Source organism: Lonchura striata, chromosome 14, assembly GCF_046129695.1.
Source record: "Lonchura striata isolate bLonStr1 chromosome 14, bLonStr1.mat, whole genome shotgun sequence".
In the NCBI taxonomy this organism is placed as follows: Eukaryota; Metazoa; Chordata; class Aves; order Passeriformes; family Estrildidae; genus Lonchura; species Lonchura striata.
Genome location: NC_134616.1, coordinates 8,363,584 through 8,382,733, shown reverse-complemented (window position 1 = coordinate 8,382,733; position 19,150 = coordinate 8,363,584). Strand labels below are relative to the sequence as shown.

Genomic DNA, 19,150 nt, shown 5'->3' with positions numbered 1-19,150 from the left:
AGCAACCCCTGGCAAAGCTGCTGGCCCAGCAGCTAAGTCGTGCTTACACCCTGCCAGGCACTCAGGTTTCCCTGCCCTATGAACCAAGCTGGCTCACACTAGAAGCCAGTGACCATCAGGGTGGTGACCTGTTACCTGTGAAGTGCCTCAGGGTGGCCAGGAACAGAGGAAAGAAAAGCACAGACAAAAGCAGGGCAGGCAGCAGCATTCTGTTGGACAATTCACACACCTTTGGTTGCTTTTGGGTTTGAGGTTACATGAATCTTGTCTTCATGTTGTCCAAAGTGAAATTTCTTTCTGTGAAGCAGACTTTCCCAGGCACTGGTGAGGCTCAGGGGCTCAGATCTGGTGGAAGTGCTATTCAGGCTCTGCATTTGCTTCTCTGCACAGTCGTGCATGTCAGCCTGGCTTTCACTTCATTTCCATGTGAGCAAGCAAAGAGCATCATCACAGAGGCTCTGAGCAGCTTGCAGATGACTTGACATGACAAAAGCAAAGTGCAGGGTGCCAGCAATCAGTATCTCCCATAAACTGCCTGTCACATCTCCTCTATTTTGCTTCTAAAGCCAACCACAAAAGTAGGGCAGGCAGTGTCAGGGGGCAAGGCTGCTTGAGGCCCCTTCTCCTGGTGGGGCAGGCCCACTTCAGCAGTGGTTGTGCACAGAAGGGCTGAAGTTTCTTTAAAATATGTGTTAGCTCCAGTACCTGCCCAGCAGGGACACAGCACAGTGGCCCAGGGTTGGGCTGTGAAGAGGGGAGGCAGCAGCTGGGGCTGAACCACCAAGGGCCATCCACTGCCCCATGCTCTGCTGTACTCCCCACTGCCCCATGCTCTGCTCCAAGTCTGGGGGCAGCAGGAACAAGCAGGCTACTGCCATGGCATGGTTGATCCTGCCAGGCAGCAATGATGGGGTTCCCCTGGCTGTGTCTTCCCTTGCAAGCCCAGCTCAGAGCAAATTCCCTGCCAGCCATGGGTTTGCTGTTCCATTGGCATGTGGGGCAGATTTTTCTTCTTTGTCAAGGGTGACAGCAGCTGAAGGCAACCATCCCCTGCCAGCCTCTCTGGAGAAGTGTGGCCTTCATGAGCACTACCGTTTGCACTGTTGAAACTGAGCTTGAGACTATTTTGGTGAAGCACAGGCAAGGACCTCCAATGTGGCAGCCTTGGGAATGGCAATGCTGCTTTCAGGCAGGGCAGGCATAGTGCCAGGGGGGCTGTGCAAGAAGCCCTCCTGGGATTTAGGGAGGCCTTTTATTCTCACAGTTGAGTGTTTTGCTAATCATTGTTCAGGAGTATGAAAAGCAGCTGAGCTCTACCTTTCTGTGGCTGGGGGCAAGAGCTCTCTGAGAAGGTCAACAGCTCCAGCAGAAAATTGGTAGGGGTCAGTAAACCTAATAGGGCTGAAAAATTAGTACTACAGGAGTCAATATAGCAAGTACTTAATGTATTTTCTGACTGTTGGGAAAATAAGAAACAATTAGCAAAAAAAAAAAAAAAAGAAAAACCTCAACTTGTTTGCAAGCAGAGCTGTGTTTCTGTGTGGAACTGACTTTTAAACAGGGTTTCATTAGAGGGACTGAAGCAGAGTGGAAGTGTCTGTGTAGCTAATTTGTTTGGCACTTGGGAATAATGAGGGCTATTGGGTCTGTTTAGCTGATAACTTCCCAAGGGATCCTGGTTTTCAGAGTACAGTGCTCTGCAGGGGACTGTGCTCATTCTCTGGGCTCAGCTCTGAGCTTATCCTTTGTGGGAAATAGGAAATGACACAAATATAGGTAGCACAGAGCACAAATCCATCCTAACCTTCCCAAAGGAGTGCTGCTTTCAGGCTCTTGCCTGATACCTGCACAACTCATAGGAGGGAATGGTTCCTGAGAAATACTGGACTAAAATAGAGCAGCTGTAGCATATAAGGCAAAATAGTAAGAGGCCTTCAGTGAAATGCCAAATGTCCATTCCCGAGTCAACTACAGATGTAGTATTGGAGATTCAGGCTGTAGGAGGGCTGACTCTGGAGTTAAGGGCTGAGGGGAGGAGCATTCAGTGAAGATGTTTCCTGAAAAATGTAAGTTATTGTCTTTTTCTGAGCCCTAGCCCAAATAAGAATGAATCAGCTATGGAAGGAGATAAGGTTTTGACAGATAAATAGAAGAAATTAGCTCAGACATATTCATTCTCAATAAGGCAGCACAAAAGACAATTATCCAAACAGAGAGAAAATTTTACCCAGCCTTTTCTGTCTCTAATACTCAGCAGAGTCAGCAGAAGACTTCGAGAAAGACCTCTCTGACTTCAAAGGGCAACAGCCCCCTCAGGGCTGCTATCAACTCTTCCCAGGTATCACCCTGCTCTGGGAGCCCTCTGCCAGTATTCCCCTGGGTGCTGGAGTGGGAAATAACAGCAAAGCACTGCCATGTTCCTGTCACCCTGTGCTGGAGAAATACTGTCTTTCCTGAATGTGAAAATACATTCTGGACTATAAGGTTTCTTCTGTTGTATATGTCTCTATTTGATATTGCTACATGAGTTTTTGAGAGCACATGCAGCATCCCTTTAAAAATCCTTAGAGAAACATTGTCAGGGACAGGGTTTGCCTCAGCCTGTGCCAGCTGCAGGCACAGCTTTATTCAGAGCTCTGGGGTAGCAGCTGCACATCTCTGAAGGCCAGTCCTTTGCTTTCGCTCCTGCCCATTAGACCATCACACTTCCAGACAATCACAATTACCTGGGTCCTTGTTGAGTGGTAGCAGGAGCTTTGCCAGGGCAGAGAAGATGAAGCCTGTAACCCTCTCTAGTTAATGCAGAGGTGAAGGCCATGTAAAGGTTTCTGGCACTGGAACGAAGGCTCAAATAACAATCTTGGTGCTGAAGTGGCCGAGGTTTCACATTAGACCTTGCAGGGAGCAGCTTAATTTCCTTCTTGGCTCTAGCACAGCTAAGAAAAGAGATAAGCAATAAAGAAGGGCAAAGCTTTTCTCTCAGGATGTTTTTTTTAAGATCTTGCTCTGAACTCCTAAGATAGTGCCCTATAGCCAAACACCATGGGCAAGATGAGGGCAGCGGGGAGGGACATTCTGAGGCTCTAGAGCTCTATAAAATCAAAGCTACTTCTCCAGAATAAGGGAACAAATCATCTCTCTCTGGCCCAGGCATGGCCTCATGCCATCACAGCCATCATTTCTCCCACTACTCTGAGAGAAGAGCAGGAATTATTCAGGGAACACTTGCTTCCTTAGATTGCTGTCCCATGGTGAAAAGGAGGAACAGCCAACATTTTCTTCGAGCTACAAAGAGATGCTCCTGTTTCCTCACATCAATCTGCTGTGGCTACTTCCCCTCACATTGCTGCTACTTGCTAGCTTGAGGAGTTTCCAACTCTCCAGCTTGCCCCTGAGTTGAATTTTCTATGGTCATTCTTGTGTTACATTTCAGTTTCCTGAGCAGGTACCTTAGCTCACCTTATTCTGGATGTCACTGCTCTGCTGCCATTGGGCTGCCCCAACCCTTGAAACCCCACCACCAAGGGGACATTTTCCAAGTACCTGCATGACATTTCTCTTAAATAATGCTTCTGTGCCTCAAAATGCACACAAATAAGATTTTCAGAAGGACCTGAGCATTGAGCACAAGTTAAAGCTAGCACAAGGCAGCTGTCAAGCTGCTTCTGTAAATCCCACTAAGCATTGTAGGTGCATAACTGAAAAGCTAAAATCCTTGTCTTTCAGTTACACCTGAGCTCTCAATGACTAAGATTTTAAATTCTGACCCCAAAGCACTTCTGAAAATGGGATAAAGGATTTTACAGGATTTAGGTGAGGTTAACTTTTTTAGGGGGTGAGGGGGGGAAAGGTAGCAGTTGGGTTGTTTTTCTGGATGTTATTTTTTTTTAAAGAAAGCTGCTCTAGGTGATCTTGATTTGATTGATTCATTTTTGGAACATCTGATAAATTTTTATCAGCAACACTTCAGCTTTGTGTGTGTTTTTTAGTTTTGTTTTTCTCTCTCCGTGGGAGCTAAGTCAATAGGCAAGCCTACAAGCAGCCCTTGCAGTGGATCATGATTGTGTGATTTAAATTAGCAACAGTTGGGGCTGTATGGAATGACAGCAAATGCATTGACTTGTCTTCTTGGCAACAAACTGTCTAGAGGCTCAGTTGCTTTGTTTCATGTTTGGAGTTCTGCTTGCTGTTAGTGTTATTTTTATCCTACTTTTTATATGTGCTATTTGCTCACTTGAGTGAGACAGAAAAGCACAAATATCTCATGGCTATGTGTTTTCTGATGTCTCGGGGCATAAGAAATAAGAGCAGAGCAAGAAAGAAAATTAAAATTAAGATTGTAAACTACAGAGGAAAAAAAAATACTTAAAGATCTCTTGCATTTTTCTTGTCAAGTTTTTGCCAGTCTTTTTTTTTTTTTTTTTATTGCCAAAGACTTGTCTTTGTCAAAAAGTTCTTATATGAGTGAAGAGCCAACTAACTCTAAGTTATGTACTACTGCCATTTATTTTTCCTGTACATCATTACAGCTGAGAATGTTACTGTAGTGGCTGCATGTGCAGCTCATAGCACAGGGCCTTGCTCAGGGGAAGAGCACCTCCTTTAGTCTTCTTTTAGGCTTCTTTAAAAGCCTGGAGACTAAATCTAATAAAATATATATTATATAGGTGTGCTTTCAAATGCTCTTAAACTGTTATGAAATCAATATCTGGAGGCTAGTTAGGTTTGATTTCACTATAAATTTATCTTATTAAGAAAATTATTATCACTATCTAAAGCAGGTTTCTTAATTTTCTTTAAAATGCTTTCAGTTCATTAATTCCTGGCTGAGCTTTAATTATGCAAATGTTTGGAAGGCTCATATCCAGTCATGAATATACTGTCTGCTGGAATAGAATTTTGAAATATTATAGAATTTTCTGTAATTATGGGGGTTTTTTTATAAGGGAAAATAATTTGGTTTGAGTACGTTTTATTTTAACTAGATCCTGTAATTATCTAACTAGTCACTGAACTTCATGAGACTTTTATCTAAATGGGGATAACATGGTCTAGCACACAGCTAAGCCTGTATTCTGTAGAATATCCAGGTAAAAGAGGAAGGACGAGAAGCCCAGGTACAGTAATTTGCACTGTCTTTATTGATCTTGTTGAAAAAAGCACAGCATGGGACCTCTGATCAAATGGTGCTGGGATATGGCATGGGGAAAATAAGGGATCGTCTGTCTGTGGTTTTTGTGGAGGTTTTCCTGAATTCAGCAGTGGGTAAAACTGTGAAAACTTTCAGTGCCACCTAAGCAGATGAGAGGAGCAGAGGCTGAAGCCCCTGATGTGAGTGGTGCTGCCCCTGCCACGTACCCCTGACTACTGCAGGACAGTGGTGAGCCCTGGACAGAGGTTTTGTGCTTTGCAGCTCAGCCACAGGGCTGGGCTCTGATTGCAGGAGTGACCTTCTGTGGGCACCATTTGCTCCCCTGGCCACCCTCCCATGCCCAGCAGCAGCTCAGCCTGGTGTCCAGCACCAGCCAGCCAAGCCAGGGCCATGGGCTGGGCTGGGCTGCTCCCTCCATCTGCTGCTGGCTCTGCTGTCACTGCCCAGCACAGGACAGCAGCTCAGAGGATGGCATTGCAAAGCACTTGGAGACAATTGACTCTCTGCTAACTGCATAGAAGCTACCACACACAGAGATTGTTTTCCTTGAGTCAAGGTCTGTGCTGTCCCTGGCATTTTTTTTGTGGATAAATTGCAGGCGTAAGCTCTGTGTCCCATATCTTCTTATCCAGGATGTCCTTCTGAAAGAAAAGGAAATGTGTTCTTTACTTCAGGTTTGTATACAGCCCAGCTTTGCCTTGCCAGGGGAATTTAAATCACTCTGCTGCTCTTTGGCCACTTTCTAGCACTTGTAAAGCATATTAGAACAATAATGTTCTTGTCAGTGACATGGTGATTTGCCTTGCAAGCCTCACAGCCTGGAAAGTCAGCTTCGATTCTACAGACAACCTGCAGAATACACTTCCTGAGAAGTGATAAGTAACCTGCTTTTCTTGTCCTCTGTCTGAGGAAATGAAAGAAACAAAGCCCATGAAGTGCCTGCAAAACATCTGCAGTGTCCAGTGGGAAGCTGCTCCTTTGGCAGTGCTCTGGGTTCTTTCCTAGGCTTACAGGGACAGAGATACAAGCACCATTATCAGAGAGGAGCTCCAACATGCAAATACATCGATAAGAGGGACTTGGAGTGATGGAATGACCCTCTGGTGGCAGCACTGCACTCTCATCTGCCCTTCCATGTGTGGCAGCACACAGCCCTGCAGTAGATGAAAGCAGTGGACTAGCACCCCATTGGAGTGGAAGACGTAAATCCAGCTAGCAACGTGTGCAGATCTGACTTTTAGCACAAAAATAAGCCTTTGGCACTTTCAGTCAGTTCTGCCACTAGTGGGGAAGGCTCATCTGCTTCAGTTCAGGCTTGTTGAGAGCAGTATTTTATCTGGCACAAAAATGCAAGAGAAAAGGAAAACCAATTCATTTTCAAGCCATAGGAAAAAGCATTGCACCCAGGGATTCACAGATGACTTTGGCTGCTTGATGGGGTTACTCTGAGTGTGCTATGTGAGTGAAGGTCTGATTTTCTGGAAGCAAATTCTCTTATGTGGGATTCAAAGCTACAAAATACACCTCCCTGTGCAAAATAAATGAAAAAGAACAAACTATCCACCTGCATTTAAAAAAAAATCCAGAAAAATGCCTTGGCATAAGCCACATGTGAAGAGCCTTTGCCTTCCATGCTGGTCAGTCACTGAGCTTCGGCATTTAAGTTTGTAAAAGACAAAACAACTTTTAGGTATTTTATGCTTCATTTACTTTATGCTTGAAGCATGTCTCATTCAAGAGAAACCGTGCTGCAGAATTTGTGATTCTCTGTCAAAGCATGCTGGCCCTGAATTAAGCACGTTCCAAACCATTCTGAACTAAATTATTTTTCAGACCCTTTTCCCATCATTAACCAGTACCATCAGGCAATTCTTTTGCTTGAATAATTGCATTTCTCTGGAGTTCTCTTTGCTAGAAAAAGATGTTGTTTGAATGTATGGTAGAGTTCACACAAATTTACTGGGAAAATGGACAGGTGAAAATTGTACAATAACATTTAGCAGTAATTTTTTTTACTGCCAGTGGTTGTGTCTTATCAGCTGGGAGTTGGCAACAAGCCTGCTTGATTGACAAGGTAGGGAGAAAAGCTAAAACAGAGACTTCTGCTGAACCTGGTCCTTTACTGTATCAAGGTGACCCCAGCAAAGCAGAAGACAGTATGTCTGCAAACAAGCTTTTCTTCTTTCTTTCCTTGTTGCTTCAAACACTTTCTTAACTGTTGATTCATTAGAAATTCACTAATAACTTTCTCTGTTTCTCAGCAAATTATTTTATTAAGTAAAAAGGCATCTGAAATGTCTGTCTGATCTAAACAGAATCCATCTGTCAGTGGAAAACTTTTAGGATACTATTCATTCCAGGAATTTTGATGTTGTTAATTAATGATGCAAGGGGAGTATTTCTTAATAAGACCAATTAGTAGTGGAACTACTGAAGGTCATGCAGAATAGCAGTAGTGAAAGTTTGGGCCTTACACAAGATGAATAGTTGAAGTTACAAATTGCTTGCTAGTTCCTTCTGCCTGGAACTGTGGCTCAGTGCAATATTGCATGGTTTTGAGCCAGCCCTAAAACCAGGACCTGCAAAGGGGCACTTTCCATGCTCAGTGCCTGTTTGTCCACATATTCAAGGATACATTTAAGGACTACAGAATTCAGCCTCATTTTTGGTATTGCAGTATTTGGGGGCGAATGTAGTGAAACCTGCCATGTTCCTTTCTGGATGGGAATGGTTGGAGCTCCCTGAAAAGCAGTAGCAACAGGCTGTTGCTGTAGCAGTGTGGTGACACAGCAGGAGAGGAGGAATCTCCCTTACTTTTCCATATGGACACTTACTTGGGGAGATGAAGTGGTTCTGCAGGGAAGTCAGTGTTACCTTTCTGATGGTGTCCCCCTTCCAGAGGCAAAAGGAATGATGAGAGTTATAAACCAGAAGCTATTTCAGAAGCTGTAGAGGAGTGAGATGTCCTTACCAGTTTGAAGAGTATCAGAACTGCAGGTGAAAATTTGAGTTTGGGTGGGCCCTTGAAGTATCACCAAGCCCCAAATTCTTTCAACTCCAGGATATTTCAGGTCAACCCAGACCTGCATCATTGTGCTACTGAGATAAAAATTATGTGTTCCATGAGAAAAGTTGTTTATGCCACCCTCTGATCAGTGATGGGTTTGCAGATGAGATGAACTATGGGGTTTTTCAGGTGTTGCTGGATCCAAACTTTGAGCTGGGAATATGAACTCACTCCAGATTTTTCTGTTCATGGTAGTAGTTTATTTTGCCTGTTTCCCTGGTGGCAAAGCTAGGAAATAGATCTGCCCAGGCACATTCAGAGCATGCAGGTTGTCATGGTAAAGGTTCTTGATGCTTTATATTGGGCTTGTTTATTACAGAAGCTGTCTACCAACAGCTGGAGTTTTTAAGTTTTCCTATCTGTGTAGAAAACTTCATATTTCTTCAAACTAGACATTATTACCTCAGGGTATTTACTCTGCATGCATAGAAACCTTAGTCTCACCTTGGAATATTTTCATTTCTCAGAGCTTGTTTTTTAAGTAAACATCTGCTGGTTTGAGGAAAAGAACATTCTGTAAGATATTTTGCCTGTAACACTTAATGTCCAGCATGGTGTGCCAGGAAAAGAGCAAATACTGTCAATGCTGATGGGCCTTGTCTATCCCTTTTCTTTTTCACATTGCTACAATGTCTTTTTCTATTAATATCAAGCATGGACTGAGCAGCCACATGCTAGGAATCACTAAGTGGTATTTTAAAAGATGCGTATCATGACTCCAAGGCAAGCAGCACAAAAAGACCTCACACCATGCAGGCATTCAGCATGTTAGGAAAAGGTGAGGTGGATACAGCCAGAGGCTCCAGTTGTCCCCTCTACCCATGGAGGACACACAGCACCTCACAGGCTTGGTGAGCTTGTAGTGGAGTTAAATATCTGCCTAGAAGTGTTTCTGACTCTTCATTAGTTTGTGAAGTTTGGAACTTTCTCTGACAGTTGTCAGTGTTGTGGGATGTGCAGATAACTGAATACCCACCCTTTCCTCTCTTGTATGTCTGGTCTAGTTGTGTAATCTGCCAGCAGCTCCACGTGTTCAGGGGCCAGCTGTGGTGCCAGAGTTCATCATGAATATGGAGATAATGAAAGAGTCTGGAAAACATTTTCAGGACAAACATTTTCCATTTTTGTCTTTTGCTATTTGAGAAACAGAGACTCAAGTGCAGCCTTTAAATCTTTTCTTGCTGTATCCTAATGTTTCAAAGGACTTGTAATTTTGGATCTTGACTTGGAAACAATTTAAAGGCAGCTGATTTTCCATGGCTGGGAGTGTTGTGCTTCCTGACTAATCAGACTCTTTAGACATGTCTTAAATTGGGCACTGAAATAATAGATAGACAAGTGCAAGTAGTTGACTCAGCTCTATGAGGGTTTAAAAAGCACTTTAGCACAGCTCTGAGTGTGCACACAGTTGTCACTCCTGGGCAGACAAGAGGTGAATGATTAAGGCACAGTAAGTCAATCATAGGAAACAATTAGCCCATGCTCAAACAAGTGGTGTGCTCCAAATGAATGTGCTCCAGATATCCTTGAAAAGTGTAGGTCTCTCCTATTTCAGTCAAGAGAGTCTCCTGCTAACATGGAGGATACCTGACATAGTAAAACACTTCTTTCAGATACAGTAAAATTCATTCTTTAGGCTTTCCATGCTTGCTCAAAGCCCTGAAAGATTCAGCAGGAGTCTCCACTGACATTAAATGAGGTCTGGTCTCCCAGCTAAGGTGCTGATTCTACACCTGCTCCATAACCTGGAGCACCTATGTGAAGTAAAATAGACAAAGAAAAGTGGGTGCAGCAGTTGTATGTGCATACCAAGGGAATGGACATGGTTCTTCCAAATTTCCTGACTTGATGGATGTTTTTCTGGGGTTTGTTTGGGTGTTTTTTGGGTTTTTTTTAAGAGAAAAGAAAAGAAATAAGAAATCTGAATAATTTCCAAGTTTTGTTTGGTGGGGGTTTTTTTGTTTTGTTTTGTTGTTGTTTTGGTTTGGTTTGGGGGTTTTTTGGGGGTTGTTTGGTTTTTTTGGGGGGTTTTTTTTGTTTGTTTTTTTTTTTGGAAGTATCTTTGCAGAAGTGAAAGGAAGAATTCTGGTCCTTAGCCGAAAGCCTGTTGACAGTAACATCAGTGATAGGCTGACTGGCCCATCATATATTTCTTGGGAATCTTTAAAAGCTCTCTGAGCAGCTCACCAAGGCTTGATTAACATTTGACTTCTATCTAAGTGAGGAAGGAATTATTCCTCTGTCTTTTTATGCATGGCTAAAGAGCAGCCATTCAGTGATTTACCTGCCTTTTAGAGACAAATCTCTAGTCCTAGTAGAGATCCAAGGAGTCTGACAGGGAAGTAGGGAAGTCACGTCTTTCTTTTTAACAACCAGTCTGGTGTCACCTTATGTTGCCACCATTTCCATACCTTCTCATTGTTCATGTACTATTTTTCTCAGAAAAAAATTAATTATGGATAACCTCAGAGTTTAATTTTACATCTATTTCCTGCAGATGCACTCCTTTTCACATGGCTTATATTTATTTTTTATTTTCCTCCTCCAGTTTTTCATAAGGAGTTTTATCCGAGGCGTTAATATTTCTTATAATAATTTTCTCACTAGTAGCTATGACAAGTCTCTAATCTTGTTTCTTCCTTTTGTCCTCAGGAAATCCACTGACTGTGGCCTGCAAAGCTTTCTTTGGATTCAGTGGAGAATCAGGCCCCATGATCTACTGGATGAAAGGGGAGAAATTCATAGAAGAATTAGAAGGTCATATTAGAGAAGGCGAAGTCAGGTATTTTTTTAATTATTTACTATAAAACATACTGTATGTCCCACAAGCCTGTTAAGCTGACAAATTTTTAATTGAAAGTGGAAATCATTTTCTGTCCCAAGAGTGATGGATGACTTGGAGCCAGGGCTGTGTGAGTTGCTCCCTAAAGACAGAGTAACTAGTGTATGTGCCTGAAAATCTGTTACCAAATTCCCCTGATGGTTGGAAGCTGAAGCATCTCCTGAGCATTCTGGGGGTTGATTTTAGCCCTGCATGGGAATGGTGCTGTCCACTGCAGCCATCCCATGGGACCCACCTTGGCAAGATGACATCTATTCCAGCACCACTGTTAATCTTGAAGACAAATGATCTCCTTGATGGTGTCAAAGCCACCACATTTTTTCTCTTATGCTGAATGTGTTGTGTGTGTGTGATCCAGCTTGTGGTGTCCCTTAACCAGAGCCTTCAAGAAGCAGCATTTGTTCCTCCAGGCTTAACACATAAGGGAGAGAAAGGAGTGGCTGCGTCCAATATCCAGCTTGTTCTGGGCTTTTTCCCAGGTGCTGGTTATCACTTGATGTAAATTGTAAAGAAAACACACTTGTACCCCCAAGAACTTCCATGGAATTTGCAGCTAACAGCACCTTACTCTCCTCCTTAATAATTACCTGATTATTGTTCTTTGAGCCAAGACTAGATTATGGTTATGGTTATACTATGGGCAAGCTGGACCCAGCTCCAATAGATACAATGAATATCGATTATGTTACAATTAATATGGATTATAAAAGAAAGCCAAGGTATTTTCATTTTCCAGTGCACATTTTTTAATCTTGTGTCTGAGATTTTTATTTCTTGTAAAGGTGATTTTGGAGAGCAAGAGGAGAGAGGTCCCTTTGCTTTATTACTGGATCAATAATGTGATGTTCAGCCATTTAGCCACGAGTTGTTAAGAGATACATAATTGCACAAAGATTAAATTTATCTTAGATTGCCATTGTACAGTCCTCTTTGTGCTTCTGACCACAAAAAGCAATTATTGGAAACTTCTACTGTTGTAAGCAATCAGCACTTAATGGCATTGTGTTCTCTCTGGTGTGTATATACATGAACAGAGTGATTTTGGTCATGTTCTTCCCCTGCATCAGGACAATTTGAGGCTTGTATTTAAAGAGTGCTCCAGCTTTTTTTTATATACATTTATTAGTGAAACTGAGTTTGAAAAGCCTGTTGCTTGTCCTTTGTTGTGTCATCTCATTGCACATTCATGTTTCAAATTAATTTGTGACAAGTCGCTTTTCTCATTCCACTAAAGTGCTTTGCCTCAGTTTACAGAACCTTCACAATTCACTGAATCTTCTCTTCAGCAAAGCTACTTATCACGTACCTGATCTCCTGTGATCACCACTAGCATTTGAAACAGCAATTTCCAAAACATACTGCATCATTACCAGCAGTGTCCCAGTTCATCCCTGTTTTATTTAGAAGTAGCTATGGCAGCTGAAGTGGTAACTTTTTGCAAATGATTTTTTGCCCATAACAGCTCTTGGTTTTATGTTCCATTACAGGTATGCTGCTTCAGGGGAACTAAGCAGCACTAATCGTTCTGTCAGTGTCCTGAGGCAGCCCACATCTTCCACCCAGATGTATTCATTGATGTATTTTAAAATTTGTATTTTAAAATTTGATGAGTCATCATTAACTTCCTGGTTAGATGTCTTAATCAGTTTGCTTCTCAATGGTGTTACTAGGACATTTGATTTTGAGAAGCTAAGAGTAGTGCAGAATCATTACAACCAGAACAAGATACTCCATGAGCTGTTCCTTTTATACATTTCAACTCTGCATCCCCTATCTTGAATTAATTCACAAATTTAGTAGCACTCTGAACTGATGGTGCTGTCCTTACCCTGGGCTGTGCCCATCCATTGTGTTGCTGGATTTTCTGTGTATGAGGAGAGGTCAGGTTTGCAAATGAATGATGTGTGGAAGCACAAACCGCCCATCCCCAGTGAGCAGGGTTAACACTCACTGTGCCGTCATGAAAGCACTAAAATAAGGATGCATGTAACCTGAGCATTCCTGTTCAAATCCAATCCATGGAACTGGGTTTTGGTAAGCACACTTCACCAAGAGTAATACTGGTGTCACTCTGGGCTACTCAGGATTTATTAGACATTTTTACAAAGCCTCATAATAAAAAGTAACTCATCAGCATTGCAGGACTCGGAGGCAATGATGCCCTGCCTGAGCTGCCCCTTGTCTTCTCTTGAATTAAGATCCCCAGTTGTTAGACATGCGTGGGGGGAAAGGAGAAAGAGACTTTGCTTGCCAGGTGGGTTTTTCACAGCAGTAATAAAAATGTCATGTAAATTTAACCAGAGTTATTAAAGAAGGAATCATAGTCTTTAAGCATGTCTGCAGAGTTGTCAGTTGTACCTAATTATCCAAGCAGCCCACAGCAAATTCCAGCACTGGCTCTCTGACATGGCAAAGTATTTTCAGATGTAAATATTGCTCTCTCAGCCACCTATGAGTTAATATTTTTTGTTCTTCACCAGGCAACACTGCAGAATAGTCATAATGCTCATCTTGTGAAGTATGTTTGTCCTTGTTTTGTGTCTCTTGTCCATTTTTGAACTAGAAATAGTTTAACTCATTCTAGAAGCATGGAAAGAGGTGAATGGAGACATTTTGAATGGTAGTCTTATTTCTTCTGATTGATTGATCACCCACAGAAGTCAACAGATGGTTATGAAATGCTCAGACAAGATGAGGATGTTTCCTGTTAGGAAGTGTTGCTGGGGGCAAGAGGCAGAACTCTCATAGCTGATGTGCTGGGTACTTTGCAGAGAAGTATGGAAGCAACAGCTTTCTCTGGAAAAGCTTACACTACTCAAGTGGACAAATTCAGGGCAGAGAAGGAGGAACACAGAGCAGAAAAGCGAGCGGGAAGGTCACTGCCGTGTTGCCACCTGGATGACTTTGCTGTGGAGAGGTGCTTGTGTACACACTGAACTTCCCTTTCATCTACAGCCTGTTGTTAAGGAATAGAAGGAAGGGAGTAGACTTCATAACCCTGTTCACAGCTGAGATCCTCAGCTTTATAAAGAATGAAAGTTTCATTTTTGCTAATCCCAACACCCTTGCAGGTTTGTAAAGGTTTGCAATTAATGCCTTGGTCTTGCAGAGAGACCCAAGTGCAGCTTTCTTATGGCCTTGTTATCTGTGGTCATACAAAGACTGAAAATTTTTTGAAAATATGGTTTCAAAGTAAAAGTGTTCTAAATTCAGATTCAACTTAGTGCATACAGGCACTGGGAAAATATGACCAAAGATTTGAAAAATCCAAGCCATTGTATAATTTTCAAAGAAAGTGTCTCTATTCTGTAATGACACTTCCTTTTTAAAATTCATATTCTTACCTGAAAATTATTCACTAGACAAAATGTTTTGTTTCAGATCAAATAAAATGCTTCAGCCTGAAGAAAAATAAAGCGCTGAGTGTTGTTTCTACATCACCCACCTTTTATTTCTCTCTTTTCATCCTGTTTGTTGTGAGTTGTCAAGCTCCATTGATTTAGCTATGCATTAAATGTCGTAATTACTCTTACAGTTTGTTCAGCAACCCAGAGAGAGTGAGTTATTATTTTCTCAACTTGTGGGAGCTGGCATGTGTTGACAGTGATGCTGCTGAAGCTTCCCCCACCTCAGACAGGGACAGAGCTTCATCTTCTGGGTGTGCACCAAATGCTGTTGTACCTTTAAGGTCTTACTTGTTGATATTGTATAGTGCACCATGTCCTCTGAACCACCAACAACAATTAATTAATCAATGCAATTAATTAAGGGCTGCATGCCTATTAAAAATGCACCAACTGTGCATTTCTGTGGCAATAATGTAAGTGTAGAGTAATGTTAAAAGAAAAAAGAAGAAAAATGAAAAAGCAAGAATGAAAGGTTTAACACCACTAAAAGCTTTCTACACTTTGCTGCCAGCATAATGCTTAAATGTTTGTCAGCATTTTCATGATAGATCCTACTCTATAGATTTCCCTTGCTAAAAATTGCTATAAAAAGATATGTAGGAAAAAAAAAATGCCAGTCCAAATATATTGGATATTCTTTTTTTAATGAAAGCTCCTCTTTAGCTGATTTTATATTATTTAAATTTAGGTTAAGGGTCAGTTATTTTATCTTACATACATGTAGTTTAGATATAGATAAAAATAGCAGTCTCTTTTATCTTAACTGTAACCTGTCTCAATTTTTTTCTGTGTAAAATATCCTGATTACAGTAAACAAGAAAATCTGAACATTTGCAGAATGCTTCAGATTAGTTTCCCAGATATCTTCACAGGTTCTCTTCTCCTTGCAGCATGATTGGTAGACCAAAAGTTGTTGGGTAAACTGTTTACCAGGAGAGAGTCTTTATATAGATATAGATGATGGAGCGAAAAAAGAAGCTACACATAACCACTCTCCTCATGGCCTCTATTCCTGCATTTGGTTCAGCTCCTCACTAGACATGGCAGGAGAAAAAGCCTTCTGGTGATATGAAAAATGCCACTGTGAAGTCTCTTTCAGGCAACATGAGTCTCCTTTTAAGTCCTCCAGGAGTGAAGGAGGCCAAGGAACATTGTCAGGTGCTGAGAAACCATTGTGCTTTTGGGAATCTGCCATCCATATTAATTCAGTTAAAGCAAAGGCTGTATCCTTCCTTTCAGACTCCTCAGAGAACATCTTGGAGAAAAAGAAGTTGAGTTGACATTGATCTTTGATGCTGTAGAGGAGGCAGACCTGGCCAACTACACGTGTCACGTGGAGAACAGAAATGGACGGAAACACGCCAGTGTTCTTCTGCGCAAAAAAGGTAATTCTCCTTTTTTTTGTTATCTGTGAACTCACCTGCAGCAGTAACACATCAATCAGAGGCTCTGCTGACCTCTCTAAGCCAGGCTGCACTCCTGTGTGCCTGCTTGGACCTGAAGTGTGCTTGTGTACAGCTTTAGTTTACCATTTGTGGGGAAAAAAATCATGGCTTGTTCTTCAGTGTCTAGAAAATTGGCCTTGCAGGTGATGCACTTGCCTGGAATACAGTCACCCATAAGGCACCAATAATCAGGGGAAGTATTTTGGACTAAACAACCTATTTGACCCAGAACTGACTAACTAGGCCAGTTAAAACTCACATTTCTTAGAACAGGTGCCCTGACAGTGAGGTCAGATGTTCTCATGCTTCTCCACTTGAAGCTGTTTCCATGTATTTTGATTTCTAACTGCATCAGGAATGAAAGCATGCAATGGGAGCTAGAAATACATAGAGAGTTACCCTATCATGGTTGTTTTGCTTGATACTGTTCCTGAATGGAGAACACCACTACTGAAAAATTGCCTGTGGCAGAAAGGAAAACGTTTGGATTTGAATGTGCCCAATGTAAAAGTGCTACTGTGCTCAGTGTTCTAAAAAGTCACTATCAAGGGAGTAACAGGATCTCATGGCAGTTCTTCTGTTGTTTGTTCAATCAGCTGTCCTCTTCATAAGAAGTGGGCTGACATTTAGATGGGATGCTGATCTCTCTGAGATGCAGACTATTAGGAAACACAAAAGCTGTAAGATAGTAATTGTTGGGAAAGCAAGGGAAGGTTCCACCCTTGGGGCAAAGCTGTTATGTGAAACCGCAGAACATCAGCACAGGAGATTGACTAAAGATTTGATTCAATATCCAGACCTCTGCCATCACTCTTGGATATAAATTATTTTGCCAAAACAGGAGAGGAAGAATTGTTTTCATGAGGCAAACCTGAAAGGGCAGCTCCAGTCCTTTGTATGCTTTCACTGTGGCAAAGTTGGAATGAAGAAATGTTGGTCTAGCAGATTATTCTACTATCTGCACATACAGGAGGGCTCTGCAGAGGCATCTGGACTGGCTGGATCCATGGGCTGAGGCCAGTTGTGTGAGGTTCCACAAGGCCAAGTGCTTGGGTCACAACGAGCTCCAGGCTGGGGCAGAGGGGCTGGAAAGCTGCCAGGTGGCAAAGGATGTGGAGATGCTGGAGTCACCATCCCTGAAGGGATTTAAAAGCCATGTAGATGTGGCCTTCGTGGACATGGTTTAGTGGTGGGCTTGGCAATGCTGGGTTAATGGTTGGACTTAATCATCTGGGAGGGGTTTTCCAGCCGAAAAAATTCTACAATTCTGTGATCTAAACTGACAGGTTGTCACAACTTTAATTAAGGAATTTGGTCATTATGATGAAGGATTAGTGTCTAGTGCAAAAAGCGTTCTACTTTTCTTTCCACTGAACCTCATAAATATACAATTGATAGTAAGTATATCTCTGTTGGCACTGGTAAATGTTCTGCTATGTGCATATAGTGGAATAACAAGCTTGGTTTATTTATAAAAAAAATGCAGATATTTCAGAGCTCTGCTGGAATTATGGAAGAAGCACTGCTGAATACAGATTTTGGAGGTGGAAAGGATCGCTTTGCAGCTACTATTTCATTTCTCTCTGCACTGTGGCTGTAGAAAACTTATATTCCCCTCAGGCACTCTCAGTAGTTGATTTTCAGGCTATTAAAGTGTCATTTGAAATAACCACTGTATTTTACTCTGTCCTTTGACTGCCTGTCCCATTGTCCTGTTTGTTATTTATTAAGCTCTCACAAATACTTGACCAAACTTTTCCTTTCTGCAACTTGATTTAATTGCTTCTTATCCTAACTTTCTCCAGCTTAGATTTTCATGAGATATTCATGAGTCAGGAAATACTACTGTATTTACTGAGCTGGGACAAGATTTAGGGCAGGACTTGCAGAAAGCTTTGACCAGCATCCTTTGTGTGTGTCAAAGAAGGGATTTCTATTGCAATGTGCTGCAGCACAGATCTCTCAGTCAGAGAAATCCTCCTCCCTCCAAAGACTTAACTGTTAAGAGCTACAATATCCACGTTTGACAAGATGCACTTGTAGTTCTGTTTTGTCTCCAGACCTGCCCTCTCTTCTGTTTTTTTGGGGTTGTTTTTTTTTTTTTTTTTCTGGCTTGGATGAAAAACAGGAATAAACCCAAAATCTAAATTGTAGATGTTGTGTGATATTTTCTAGAGTTCTTGTTTTGATATCAGATGGTTATTTTTAACACATAATTTGTGCTGAAAAAAAAAAAAAAAAGAAAAATTAGCTGTTCAAATGTTTCAGGGAAAATATATTAAAGTCTTTTGCTGTATTAGTCGTATAGTCCTCTCAAACCTTCAGGAGAATACAGGAGGGGCTTTTTGCACAGCTCCAGTGTAGCAATAGCCCCAGAGCATGTGCCATTATTTAGGATAATTTTTATTGTTTGGGGTTTTCACCTAAAAAAGAACCAAATCAAGTTTCAAACCCAAAGCTATCAATGCAAAGGCAGAGTCAGACATGCTCCTAAGACCTGAACACAACTGTCTGCTGTCACATCCTCCTTTACTGACTTAATTCAAGACCACATTGTAACTTGCTTTCAAGCAGTTCAGAAATAAGTTCTGGACAATCCTGGGTTTGGTTTGCTTTTTTTATTTTCCTTTTTTTTTTTTTTTTTTTAATCTCCATGCTGTGCTAGCATATTTGGTGCTCAAATAACATGGAAATACAATATACACCCAATTGTCCCTCAGTTGTGGGAATAGTTCATGATTCCCTTCAAAAAGGTTTGAAAACAGTCCAGAATTTAGTGACTGAATTCTACATAGTCTATAATATAACTGTCCTGAAAGATAAATAACTTGTCAGTAACCACAGAATAAAGTAAGACCATGTTTTTAGTGGCAAGAACTAGTGAATTGAGATAAAAGTAAATATTATGATGACTTTTCCTCATGATTTTTTTTCAAGGAGGCTGCCATTAATTAAGATATGCAAGGAACTAATTTAAAGGGGGATGAGTTTGATACTGATACGTCACTAAATTATGAGGAACTTCTAAAATGTAGTTGTCTCTCATTTATTGGGTATTTATGAGACTTTTCTATTTCAAAGACCATGATCCTCTGTAATATGTGTAATATGTTGTGGCAAGGTCCTTCCACATTATTTTACACTAGAAACTATCAATATTATTATTTGCTATTTTTCAGTCACTCTTCTAGCACAGAGACCAGATTCAGCTTCTTTTCTAGTGTTGGATATGCTGCT

At 41.5% G+C, this 19,150-nt stretch overlaps 1 protein-coding gene across 3 annotated transcripts in view; it reads left to right on the top strand.

Annotated features, from left to right (window-relative positions):
* Positions 1-19,150, top strand: part of IL1RAPL2 (interleukin 1 receptor accessory protein like 2) — a 341,565-nt gene that overhangs the window by 304,966 nt on the left and 17,449 nt on the right. For all 3 annotated transcript variants that reach the window (XM_021548466.3, XM_077786515.1, XM_077786516.1), the window contains 2 exons: positions 10,872-11,001; positions 15,708-15,853. In XM_021548466.3, coding sequence (XP_021404141.1) covers positions 10,872-11,001; positions 15,708-15,853 — 276 coding nt within the window. The remainder of the gene's footprint in view (positions 1-10,871; positions 11,002-15,707; positions 15,854-19,150) is intronic.